Source organism: Mytilus californianus, unplaced genomic scaffold, assembly GCF_021869535.1.
Source record: "Mytilus californianus isolate M0D057914Y unplaced genomic scaffold, xbMytCali1.0.p SCAF_8, whole genome shotgun sequence".
NCBI classification, from domain to species: domain Eukaryota; kingdom Metazoa; phylum Mollusca; class Bivalvia; order Mytilida; family Mytilidae; genus Mytilus; species Mytilus californianus.
In genome coordinates this window covers 108,782,241-108,796,331 of record NW_026262734.1, presented here as the reverse complement: position 1 = coordinate 108,796,331, position 14,091 = coordinate 108,782,241, and the positions used below count along the sequence as shown (strand labels likewise).

The 14,091-nt window shown below is 30.9% G+C and overlaps 1 protein-coding gene across 1 annotated transcript in view; it reads left to right on the top strand.

Annotated features, from left to right (window-relative positions):
- LOC127712118 (NAD(+) hydrolase sarm1-like) overlaps positions 1-7,544 on the top strand; it is a 29,792-nt gene extending 22,248 nt beyond the window's left edge. The window contains exon 9 of the mRNA XM_052218377.1: positions 116-7,544. Coding sequence (XP_052074337.1) covers positions 116-302 — 187 coding nt within the window. The 3' untranslated portion in view covers positions 303-7,544. The remainder of the gene's footprint in view (positions 1-115) is intronic.
- The last annotated feature ends 6,547 nt before the right edge of the window (positions 7,545-14,091 follow it).

Sequence of the window (14,091 nt, the reverse complement as noted above, 5' to 3'; positions counted from 1 at the left end):
TTTGTTAAGCAAATGATGTGTATTCCTTTCTGGTAGTAATTTATATTGTGGAACAGGTAAAGCTTGATTTATCATACTTCACGGCTGGTTTTAGAGATAAATCTTCATCTTTCAGATGGATACATGAATATCAGGATGCCTGTGTGGAGAAGTTAGAACGATTCCTGAGAGGAGAAGTCAACATAAGCAGTAAAAGAGCAGGATTGTTCCAGATGGGTTCATCGTCAGAGTTGTTACAACAACATAAAGCAAAATATAGCTCTAGTTCTAGTGAAAACTCTCCCAACTCTGATTGTAGCTAGTTCAGTATTCGCACCTCAGAGATTTCATTTGTCAAAATTTTCTTTTTAACTCCAATTGTAGCTTGTCCCAGCTCTAACACCTCAGAGATTTGTTTGTCCAAATTCTCCCTACTTAATATGCTTATGAATCTCCCAACCTCCAATAGTAACACTAGTTATTTAATGTGTCTTATTGTAACTGTCTCATGTAAGATTTTACATAGTGATATTATAAGATTATTGTTGATCAAGATAAATTAACCTGTGACAAAAGACGTACAATTAATATTTTTACCTATTAAGGAAGAAGTTAGCTTCACAAGTAACTTTCATGAATTTAAGATGCATTTTGATAAGCAATTAGTTTTGAATGCATGGAAAATAAATCATGTGAAACTCATTATCAGCAAATTGGTTGACTGTCAATTTAGAAGATAGGTTTTCGGTTATGAATTTTATGTGCCTTTTTGCAGTTTGATTAACATGTGTAATGCTGACTGAAACACATGCATTTTGTATTTTTTTACTAAAAATCAAACAAAAAATTCATTTTGGTCAATACTTATATTGTTAAGTTAAAAAAAACTATAGGTTGATATATGCAGATAATTTGAAAACACATAACAATGAGCAGTCAGAGATATAACTCTATAGGGTTATTACAGAAAATAACTTGCATGTGTTATTACAGATACTTTCATGAGTTGTCTACTCTTTATTCCTTAAATTTTCTAAATCTGTAATAACATATGTTTGTTATTTGTAAAATGAATCAATAATATTTTAATTTATAATGGGCTCTAGGGAACTCTTGAGACTTTGCGCAGAAACTAAATGCATAGCCTTGATAATTAATTTTTTAATCAAATTAATACATTTTTTATTAACCATGGTAAATCAATGAGATGTGGCTTTCAAGGGATAAAATTAGCTGTAATAACATAGCTTAGTTATTAAAGGAATGTAACCTATTATATGAGACACTTGGGAATTACTGGGAAGCTTGCGCAGAACCTCATTACATGCTCTGGTCATTATTTCTTACATTAAATTAAAATACATTGTAATTAAGCATGATTTACGTCTGAGAAAATGCTTTGGAGTGATATAGAGAAGCTGTGATAACACCCTTTAGTTATTACAGGCATATTTTTTCTGTAATAACATATAGGTGTACTTTGCAAAATTGGCAAACTATGAACTGTTATATCTTTCTATAGTTAAGTATACATAAAGACAATAGTAATATCAATAGAACTTGTATGCATTTTAACTAAACTAGTGATGTATATTGTCCCTTTGAAACATGTAACATACGTATGTTATCACAGTTCTTTGATTTTTTAGTCCACAATAACAAATGTATGTTATTTTTCTGTAACAACCCTATAGAGTTATATCCCTGACTGATGAGTACAACTTTTTAGAATGTTTAGAACTTTATATATATTTAGACACTTGCCTGTTTTTTAAGTCTGTCCATGTCTACATGTTTTTTATTTGAGTTTGTGTTGATGGATTGCTGTCTCATTGATGTGTACCCTACAACTCTTTTTATTCATTCATTAGTTTGAGAGTAGTATACACATGTACTGTGAATATATGGACAAAACAAGATGTAGGGTGTTTCCATGTGAGACAGCAAAATGAGGAACAGGATATATGCCAAGGAGACAGCAATTTATCAACACAAAGACGACATAAAGAAATTGTTTTCTTGTTGTAAGAATTTTACTTAACTTTTTCCAAATTCCACAAAAGATGCAAACCATTTTGAATTCTGAAATGAATAGCAAAACTATAAAAATGTTCTTCTATTAAAAGATTACATTTATTTATAGAAGCTGAATAATAGAATGCTTTATTGATAATTCACAAAGATTTATTTATAGAAATCTGGATGGTATGAATGCTTTATTGATATACTCGTAACATTCCATGTGTTCATTGATATACTGTTGATTCATTATTATTCGTTGATACCAAATTTCGTGGATTTCGTGAGTAATGGGGAACCACAAATTTAAATGTTAAAATGAATTACAAATTTTCTATAGGAATGTATGCAGACATTGTTAAAACCATTACTGGTAAATCAAATTTTCACAAAAATGCAAGTTTTCCTCGATCCACAAAAAATAGTACCCACGAAAATAAATGAATCCATAGCAACTATGTTAATTTTGTTGTCCAGTTCTTTTATGATATTTGTGAAGAATTGTATATAGACTATTGTAGAAATAATATTGTTTTTCAGGTTCCTTTTCACATTTCTCAGAAAGAGGCATGACCTTTTGACCTCGTTTTAATTTCTAAACTTAGAAAGGACATAAATTTGAGATCTATAATCAACAGTTTTCTTTGTTACATAAAGGCATCTTTTATATCCAGGATTTTGACGCAATACAAAGGATGATGGTACCAAATAAATAGGGCCAGGCAGGGCAGGGAACCAGATTTCCTATTGCAGAAAATTACTGAAGCCTGAAAATAAGTTATTTCTTCCATTAACAGATTTAGTTTTTGTCAGAAATTTATAATAAAGAGGGTCTCCTGTCTCGTCCGAATTTGAAGAATAGTCCTGAGAAAAGTAGGATTATGGCCTTATATTGGTAACTATTAAACAGGGTATAAAAAAACGAAAATATTGTGTACAATAGATATTTATTTGTAAACATATGTTTTTAATCTGAGAAGAAAAGTGAAGTGGTGATATTGCAACATTGCATGATTATTCCCTCATTCCATTGTTTATAGAGTTATTTCCCCATGTCTGGTTTTAACAAAGGGCGTTTATAGTAACAAATATCATGTAAATTTTCTAATGCATTGAAATGGTGTTGAAATATTTTCTCATTTAAATATAAAGGACACAACTCTGATAATGAATACTGTTAATTCAGAAATTACTGTGTGCATTTATTATAGCGAATCCTTGACCACTTGCAAAATCTAATTAATGGGAATACAAAAATTTTATGAAGGAAAATCACTCATGAAATTATGAATGCAAGTTTTTATTATTGCAACCTGAAACTGTCCCATTTTTGCATTAGTTTCTGAATTTGCAGGGAATGATTTTTGAAACTGAAGGTTATATGGACTACACCTTCCTCTTCCACAAAGTAATATAGACAGGGTGAAGTTCTAACGTTCAGATAAAACAGAAATTTGTATTACTAAAATTAATCAGAAATACATTTATGTTTTTCATTATTATTGGGTGGATACCAATTTTTATAAATTTCTTTGGCACAGTGGAATTAACGATTTAATTCTCAATAAAATCAAATGTTTTAGTTACTTTTGAAAGGTGCAAATGAGGAAACCATCAAATTAGCTACCATTGAAATAGCAAATTTTTCTCAAACCCTGAAAATTATTGTAAATAGTTTAATCCATAGTTATTCATCTTCCATAGACAAATAGACTAACTATGATATTGTCCAACATGTAATGAGGAAATATATATGATGAAGTGGCATGTCAGGAAAAAATGCTTTAAATAGATAGTTTCCATTGACATTCTTAGAGTTGGATCTTAAGGTCAGCAAAAGTATGCCCCCCCCCCCCCTTTTTTTTTTAGATCGTTGATTTATGCGGAATTTTGCCCTCTAGCACATCAACAGAAAGAAACAACTCTTAATTCAATTTTTCAATTTACAACAATGGAAAACTATCTATAGGAAAAGATAAACAGAAAATAGTGCAATAGTAGAATAGAAGAGTAACATGTTGCTTAGTTAAAAGGAGGCTTTTGTCTATCCCTGCATGAGTTGCATGCATGGTAAAAAGGGGGTTTTGTCACCCTAGCTAAATTCTACATAATGTTATAGCAGTTTGTGATATTATTTATTGTATAGTGTGTGATATATTTGTTAGAATGATATTTTTAACCCATTAGCCCTTTTGGCTGTTATTTTGGAATTGATTTTTTAAGTTTTCAGCCCTTTTGGCTGTATTCTTAAATTTGTAATCAAGTTTTGCAATGTTATTGAATAATTGTTAGATATTATTTCTAATATATGATAGAATGTAAAATATATACAAGTAGTTATTGGTGTTTATGTACATAGGTAGGCATGATTTGTTAAACTATTTTAACAATGATTTTAACTTGGTTTTTCCTTTAAAAAATATTCATACTCAAATCAGATAATTCATTTAAAAATTTACAGATGGACAGTTTTAAAATTCATAAAATATCTACTATAAACCACATAAAACCTATATCTTGCCATTTAATCATCTGAAATTTTACATTTGCAACATAAATCAATGACAGTATATTTTTTCTTATTTTGCAATTTTGTAATAGTGACCATAATTCACAGTTCAGTGTAGTAGATTTTCATTCCATGAGTTATTTCCCTTTTTCAGTCTTTAATTCTTGGTTGACTTAATTTTGGATAGTTATTTCTTATTATTGCTTCAAACTATTTATTCATTAGTTAAATGCATTAATGAAGCTGTTAATAAAGTTAATTGACAGAAACAAAAACTCTTAAAACATGAACAAAAATGTTTGCTATTGTATTGTGTCATTGTAATCACAGTCGCTAGTGGCATCAGCAGATACCACAGATCCATACTGTTATTTAAAATTTGGATTTAAACGCAGATGTTAAGAAATGAAGCTTGCTTTAGTAAAACAAATATCTCATAACAATTAAAAAATGGCTACACTAACTATAGGTTTATATGAATTCAGTAGGTGGGGTAGGATTTCTTAAAGGATAATTTGTCTAAAGAGCCTCTCAAAGCATGTGTTTTACAAAGTCTGTGTGTCAATGGAACAAGTAAACAAAAGACTTTTTTTTTGGCCCCATTTGCCTCAATTTTATCTGGTGTGCAAGACTGAATAAAGTAAATATTTAGTGCTAAAAAAACAAAGACCCTTATATTTAATGAAATGCTATTGTAAAAATCTATGTGTACCTACTTCACAGAGATGGATTTTATATAGGTCACTTTGTCAATGTATATTTGTTCTGCTTAGCAGAAGTTCCCCTGGAAACTTTGTTATAAACAATGCCATAATATCAGTTCCTGTTGGAACAAATATTCTATACCCTTTATTCCGTTAGGAACAAATACTGTTATATTTGTTATAGTGGAAAAAATAATACAGAATTTTTCTTCCACTTGGAACTTATATTATTAAGGAACTTTTCTCTCATTACAACATGACAAACATTTTATTGAAGGCTCTTTAAAAAAGATATATTGACATCAAAGTCAAAATGTCAGAATTGATTTAAGGAACTTTACTTTCAAATTATTTGTAATATATCCACAACAATAAAATCATCAATAAATGTTTCTAAAAATATTCAGGTACACTTTTATTCTTTTAGCGAACTTTTCTTAACCTTCTTAGGTAGTTCATATGTTGTTGTTTTTTTTTCTACTTAAGAATTAGATATCTTTTTTTTAGGTTTCCTTAATTTATGTGCCATAAAACTATGTTTTTTTAAAGTTTATTTAATATATTATTTCAGATTTGTTATTATAATAGAGATATATTTTGTTAATTATTTTTGGTTTATTTTTATATAACTGATGTTAGATACTCATTACAAGATCAGATCTATACTCAATTTATTAAAAACTAGTCACACAATATGATTTACATGTATTCATATTTTTCTACAAACTAAAGAAATCTCAAATATATATAGCAGTAGATATAAAACTACAGTGTAACCTGTATAATAGGGACTCTGTTTAATGCAAGAACCTGCCTAAAGTGAACTTTTGTATTAAGTATTTTGACATGTGTAAACAGAAACACTTGTCTAATAGTCCATTTTCCAATTACCAAAGTTTCCAATTTGATATTTTTTTAAAACACCATAATCAACAGACTTTACTATTTTGCAATTCCATTCTTTCCATAAAAAAGTAAAAATTATTGTCAGATCTGGTACAATTTACCATGCTCTTCACACTTGCTTTGGTTAAACAGGAATACAGTTTGTCTCTAATCAAGGTGTAATCTCCCTTTGCAATTTTTTTTTAAATTGGAAACAAAGTCTTTAGTTTGAAACTATTCAAACAAAATCTTCATTTCAGTTTAGACAGACATTTCTGTTTTATTGATAGCATTAAATTTAGTTATATGAAACATAAAAAACAAAGTAAGTTTAAAAATGAAAAATACTAGCCTGGCATCCTGTCCAGATCTTTGCTTTGTGTCACTAGAACCAGAGGCATAATATGTTTTATATGTCTCTGGTAGAACCAGATGTGAAAGAAGCCATGTCATCCTATTGTAAAAGTCAATAAAGATGTTTGATACATGTAGATACACTTAAAATATATTATTATACTTCACATTAAAATGCCGGATTTTGATTGGCTAATGGAGATAATTCACTCTATCCCATGTTTCAGCGGGAGACAATTTTTTGAATGTCTCCCTTTCGTGCGGACCACTCAAAAATCCATAATTTAAAGGACAATGAATTGAATTAACATCAATAAATTAAAGACAATGCTAAAGTTCTACGTTTTTGCCTCAGAAGTTTTTCATAGACTATTAAAAAAATATATCTTGCATCACTTTTGTTGTATTTCTAATAACTATAATGTTGTTGTGTACGTGACATCAATTTAAAATTTAACAGTAAAAGACAACATTGAGAGAGCATTTACTATAATAGATTAAATAACACATAGTTGAGAGGGTGACAGAGCAGTTTGGTACCCCCTCGAAAAAACATTGTCAACCTTGGCTTCGCCCTGTTTGATAATGTTTTCTTGGGGTAACAATCTGCTCTATCACCCTCTCAGATTTGTCTTATTTATATAATGGTATTAAACTAAAATTTTAAAAATGATTTTTTTCTTTTAAATGTGTCAGGCTACGTATTCCCAACATATGTCAGGAGTTGAAGCCAACTAATGAACCTAAACATGTGGCTCTATTCTTCCTTGCTCTATTGGCCAGTAGTAAACCAGGATTCCAGGCTAGATTATGTTTTGCATACATGTTAATTATAGAAGTCAGGTGTACACAGGTTTATTTTGTTGTAAAGGAGGCACCCCCTCACTGAATTAAAAAAAAAAGATGCCACTATTGTATTATTTAGTTCATATATAGGTAAATTGCTCTTGTAAAGGTTGCAGCCCTTGCTTTATTATGATAAACTAATGCCACTTCTGTATTGTTTGTAGTAATGTATTTAATATTATATACTGGTAATATTTTATTTTTGTTTTGTTGACTATTGTATTTCTATAATAAATGTACTAATTTCATTGTGCACAACCCACACTTCTGAAACAACCTTGATCAGGCATGTTCCAGGCAAAAATCAATCTATAAGTCAGTTGTTCTCTTGGTACTACTCTGGCTTCCTCCACTAATAAAAATGGATAGCCATGATACAGCAGAGGTTGCTGAAAACGGAATTAAACACCCAACAAATAAAGCAAAATACCAAAACTTAAAGTGACATCTGGTGTTATTACTACTCAACAAAGACCACCTATTAAATCAGGAAACTATTTTTGGAATGCTTGGGTTATCTAAATTTTGCAGCATTATTTGTTTCTCAGATAGATATGTATTTTTAAAGTACTTTGTTACAGTCAATAGGAACATATTAATGCTAATCAGAAATCTGATTGCCAGCCATTTCTCTCAACATTACTGAATAATTTTGTGTGCAATGAATTTTGGAGAGCACCTGAGATTACCCCTGGTTTTTAGTAGGGTTCGTGTTGCTCAATCTTTGTTTTCTATGTTTTGTTTTGTGTACTGTTGTTTGTCTTTCGGGTTTTTTCTTTTCTTGCTATGGTATTGTCAGTTAACTTTCGACTTGTCAGTTTGAATATCCCCTTGGTATCTTTCGCCTCTCTTCTTTAACATTACTCATCTCCTAATTTCACACAATATTACCAGCTATAACTGTGAAAGATACAAAAGGACATATGATGTCAATTGCCATTTTAAACAATAGTTTTTGCTATCATGTACAGCAGATGTTAATCTGTTAAACCTATTGTATCTGCTTTACCGATAGGGTGTGTACTTATATATTACTGTCAGTTGTTCCAAAAACTGAAGGCAAGCATTAAATTCTGAGTTTACAGTATACTATTGCCTCATATATCAGGCTTTAGCTATGTAATTTATTTGATACCACTTAATGCCAAATAAAACAATAGAAACTACTTAATTAAAATAAATAATGTTGTACAATACTATGACATTTATTTAGTTTCTGTTTTTGTCGAGCATCGACTTTTGTCGAAAAAGCGAGACATAGCGATCCTACCTTCCGCCGGCGGCGGCGGCGTCCACAAATATTCACTCTGTGGTTAAAGTTTTTGAAATTTTAATAACTTTCTTAAACTATCCAGGATTTCTAACAAACTAGGACAGAAGCTTGTTTATGATCATAAGATAGTATCCAGAAGTAAATTTTGTAAAAAAAAAATTCCATTTTTTCGGTAATTTACCTCTAAATGGACTTAGTTTTTCTGCAAGGAAACATTACATTCACTTTGTGGTTAAAGTTTTTAAAATTTTAATAACTTTCTTAAACTATCCAGGATTTCTAACAAACTAGGACAGAAGCTTGTTTATGATCATAAGATAGTATCCAGAAGTAAATTTTGTAAAAAAAAAATTCCATTTCTGTATTTTACTTATAAATGGACTTAGTTTTTCTGCCAGGAAACATTACATTCACTCTGTGGTTAAAGTTTTAAAAATTTTAATAACTTTCTTAAACTATCCTGGATTTCTACCAAACTAGGACAGAAGCTTGTTTATGATCATAAGATAGTATCCAGAAGTAAATTTTGTAAAAAAAAAATTCCATTTCTGTATTTTACTTATAAATGGACTTAGTTTTTCTGCCAGGAAACATTACATTCACTCTGTGGTTAAAGTTTTAAAAATTTTAATAACTTTCTTAAACTATCCTGGATTTATACCAAACTTGGACAGAAGCTTGCATATGATCAAAAGCTAGGATCTAGAAGGAAATTTTGTTCCTGTTTTTCCGTATTTTACTTATAAATGGACTTAGTTTTTCTTCCAGTTAACATTACATACAGTCTGCAGTTAAAAGTTTTTAAAACATTTATTAGATTCATAAACTATCCTGGATTTTTACTAAACTTGGACAGAAGCTTGCATACAATCAAAAGATAGTATCGAGAGGAATATTTTAATTTTTTTTTCCTCATTTTTGTTGAGCCTGCGATTAACAGCAAAAATAGGCGAGACACTGGGTTCCGCGGAACCCTTATGAATTTTTTTGTCTGATTGGCGAAAATCAAAATTGAAATTCATGTATCAAATTTAATTTTAACTTTGATAAAAAAAATTAATAAGAAGAAAACATTTCTACTTTCACAGAAGATCATAGAATGTTGTTAAAGTAAAACTATGTTCATAGTATTCAAATTAAAGTTGTCAACACTGTTGTGAGATCCAATCACACATGGCACGACTCCAATCTTAATTGACTAGGATTGTCAGTTTTCCAACTGTCCTCCTCTGCCAATAAAAACAGACCCCCACAAAATAGCACAATAGTGCAGAACGTGGTGTTCAATACAAATCAATCAATCACTAAATCAAATTAAAGTTTTTTATTGTTTACTCGCAAATTACTGTTGTTATTTAATTGCAAGAAATGTATGATAAGGGAGCTACCATTTGATTTTTATGGGGGCTAGGATGAAATTTGAAAAAAAGGCAGGACAGGAGTTTTGAGTAAAAAAAAAGGCAGGATGAGTAACTTGGCAAAAAAAAAGGTAGACTGACAATTTATGTAAAAAAAGTCAGGATAAACTTATAAAAAAAAAGGCAGGACCGAATAGAGTGAAAAATAAAAAGGCAGGACAGAGATTACAACTAAAAACAAATGCAGGACAACATTTTTCATCCTAGCCCCCATAAAAATCAAATGGTAGCTCCCTAAACAAGAAGAGACTATAGGCATTCAAAAAATATTAATAGAAGCAATTTGTCAATACAATATTAATCCAAGTAAGGCAGATGCTACAGTACTTGCATTAATTAAATACAAATTTTATTGCTAAAGAACCTATATGTTGATCTCCAGAGTTTGGTTTTTTTTGGGGGGTTTTAATGTTTTGTTTTGTGGCTGTCTCTTTAACATTTTCCCTATGGCTTCTTTCTACACACAGAGACAGCCGGACATTGAACACAAATACAAAAAAATTGATATAAAAAAACTTTTGGTGATAGTATCCCCAAAATAAGTTGCACACCCTGTCATTTTGTAAATTTCCAAGTACTGTGGATTCATTATTATTCATTGGATACCAATTTTTGTGGGTTTCGTGGGAACAGGTGAACCACGAATTCAAATGTTAAACAAATTACAAATTTTCTATAGGCTTTGTATGCAGATATTGGCAAAACCACGAAATCAGATATCCACCAAAGTGCAAGCTTTCCTCAATCCACGAAAATTGATACCCACGAAAATAAATGAATCCACAGTATCATTAAACAGAGGGTGACTATCTGGCAGGTCTGAAAATTGCTCATACAATTTCAATACCACTGCTATTGGACTGTTAGTTCCTGAGGGTACCATCAGCTCAGTAGTCTGGTTTTGGTACTGACATGATTTATACCATACTTTTTTGCAATTTAATTAATCAATGATAAATTGAGAAATTATTAAAAACAAGAGTGCACACCCTGAAATGGGTTGCCTGCTTTCATGATTTATTTGATGTTGATATTCCTAAAGATATAATTTTACTACAAGTATTACATAATGTTAATATTGTCAATGATCCATGAAAATAAGGTCAAGGTCAGATAAACAAAGCCAGACAGACATGTACACCTTACAATGATTATATACATATAGTTGACCTATTGCTTATAGTATTAGAAAACAGACCAAACACAAAAATTTAACATTGACCAATGAACCATGAAAATGAGGTCAAGGTCAGAAGAAACCTGCCAGACTGACATGTACACCTGACAATCATTCCATAAACCAAATACAGTTGATCTATTGCTAATAGTATTAGAAAAACAGACAAAACTATGAAAACTTAACATTGACCAACGAATCATGAAAAGGGCATTAATTCAGAAATAAATAAAGAGTACATAATACGCCCATTTCTAGAATAAGAAGCAAACTTCAAGTACTTTCAAAGCAGTTTGTGTTTGTAATGGCCAACAAAGCAACCAACAATGTGGTGGTGGTATGCCATAAATACTACACAGACGTTCTTAAGAATGAAATTTTAAATTCTTCTACATTCAAGTCCGTGTGCTCGACAGAGAGTCATATAGTAAACAAACATATCATAACCATATCACAGCTTAAGGCCTCTTCTCAACATTTGAAGGTCCCTTCTATGTATTGGTTACCTAGACTACACAAAAAACCAGTAAAATATCGTTTCATCTTGGCCTCTGGTAAGTGTTCTACAACTAATCTTTCAGTGCTTTTAACTAGTTCCTTAACTACTATCAAAGAACTTATCATTAACTTTTGTAACCAAATATATGAAAATTGTGGAATTAACTATTTTTGGAGTGTAAAAATTCTTTGGATGTTTTAGATAAATTATGTGCTTTTGATGGTCCTTTTGATTCTGTTGACAGTTTTGACTTTTTAACTCTTTACACTACACTTTCACGCAATCTTATCAAATAAAAGTTTTCCTATTTGATTAAATGATTGTTTGGTAAATCTGGCAGCAAATATAAGATTGTTTGGTAAATCTGAATGCAAATATATTTGCTGCAATTCATTTAAAGCCTTTTTTAAATATGCTAGATTTACTTACTGGAGGTGTGAAGAGATGATTGAAGCTGTTTATTTTCTCCTTGATAATATTTATGTACATTTCGGCAATAAAGTTTATAGAAAGGTTGTAGCTATTCCTATGGGCACCAATTGCACCCCTTAAATAGCAGACTTGTTCTTGTACTGTTATGAATCAGTTTATGACCAAACTCAGTAAAGACCCGTCTAAATTGCATTTAATTGATAAATTCAACAACACTTACCATTATCTTGATGATATTTTTTGTTAAATAATCAAAAATTTTCTAAATATACTGCCAAAATTTACCCAAAGGAGCTTACTTTAAATAAATCAAATATAAATGGTAATAGCTGTCCTTTCCCATATCTAGATTTTTCAGCTTCACATGGGAAACTCTACACTACAATTTACGACAAAAGGGATGATTTTTTGTTCCCTATTGTTAATTTTCCTTTTTTGGATGGTGATGTTCCTTTGGCACCATCTTACGGTGTTTATATATCACAACTTGTTTGCTATGCCCGTGTCTGTTGTGACGTTTTGGATTTCAATGAACGTAATCTATGTATTACTGGTAAATTATTAAGTCAGGGATTTCGTTACTACAAATTACTTAAAACCTTTACTGAATTCTTCCATAGATATAAAGATTAGGTTTTGAAGTACCTGTAGAAAACTTATTTCAAACGGAAAAGCACATCCTAATTTTTACAGAGATGTTGTTTATGAAGCCCGAAATTTGAAACGATCCGGGTAAACTTATCGATCCTTTAAATAAACTTATTCTAAAAGGTTACCAATTCAACACTGTAATTAGATCTTTGAATATTGTTTTTATTGGTATTAATATTGATTTTGTTTTCAGTAAATTAAAATCAAACTAAATATTATTTTTATATACATATGCATATTCATGGCTCTACAAATCTGTCGATACCTGTATCTTGGCATTGCACAAGGTCATGTTTTTCTCCGACTGTTTATGACGTCTTTACACTAAATCCATTGGATGTTTGATGTGTACTGATTGATATTTTAGTCTTGGATGCATGATTTGTTTTATTAGTTGTTATTGGCTTTGAACTAGCTGTCAGGAACTGCAAGTACTCTCAGATCTGTACTTAAGTGTCTTTTTGTTGTGGGGATGTATAATTACCCTGCCATGTCCACTCTGTGTTTTTGTTACTTGTTTTTGTGCTTTGTATCTATCTGATGAGTTAAGCCCTTTTCAACTGATTTTTATAGTTTGTTTATATGTTGTACTGTTACACCACTGTCCCAGGTTAAGGGGAGGGTTGGGCCCCGCTAACATGTTTAACCCTGCCACATTCTGTATGTGCCTGTCCCAAGTCATGAGCCTGTAATTCAGTGGTTGTCGTTTGTTGCTGTATATCATATTTGTTTTTAGTTCATTATTTTGTACATAAATCAGGCCGTTAGTTTTCTCATTTGAATTGTTTTACATTTGTCATTTCGTGGCCTTTTATAGCTGACTATGTGGTATGGGCTTTGCTCATTGTTGAAGGCCGTACGGTGACCTATAGTTGTTAACTTCTGTGTCATTTGGTCTCTTGTGGAGAGTTGTCTCATTGGCAATCATACCACATCTGCTTATTTTTATATGTACACCATACATCATTCTATACACCAAATTTAGTTGACATACTGCTTACAGTATCTGAGAAATGGACCTAATCAACTTTAATAACCTTGAACACTGATCCCTGAAATGAGGTAAAGGTCAGGTGAACACTGTCTGATGGACATGTAGACCTTGCAAGGAACCCAAATATATACCAAATATAGTTCTTTTATTGTTCATAATTAGTGAGAAATTCATAAATAAAAAAAAAAACACTTTTTTTTCAAGCAGTTGCTTAACCATGAAAATGAGGTCAAGGACAACAGACATATGACAGACAGAAGCTTCTTAACGTTATCTGTATACCGGTAAAAAGTATGAAGCCTCGGGTCTACTACCCTCTGAAATGTAAAGCAAAATACATATAGTTTATGC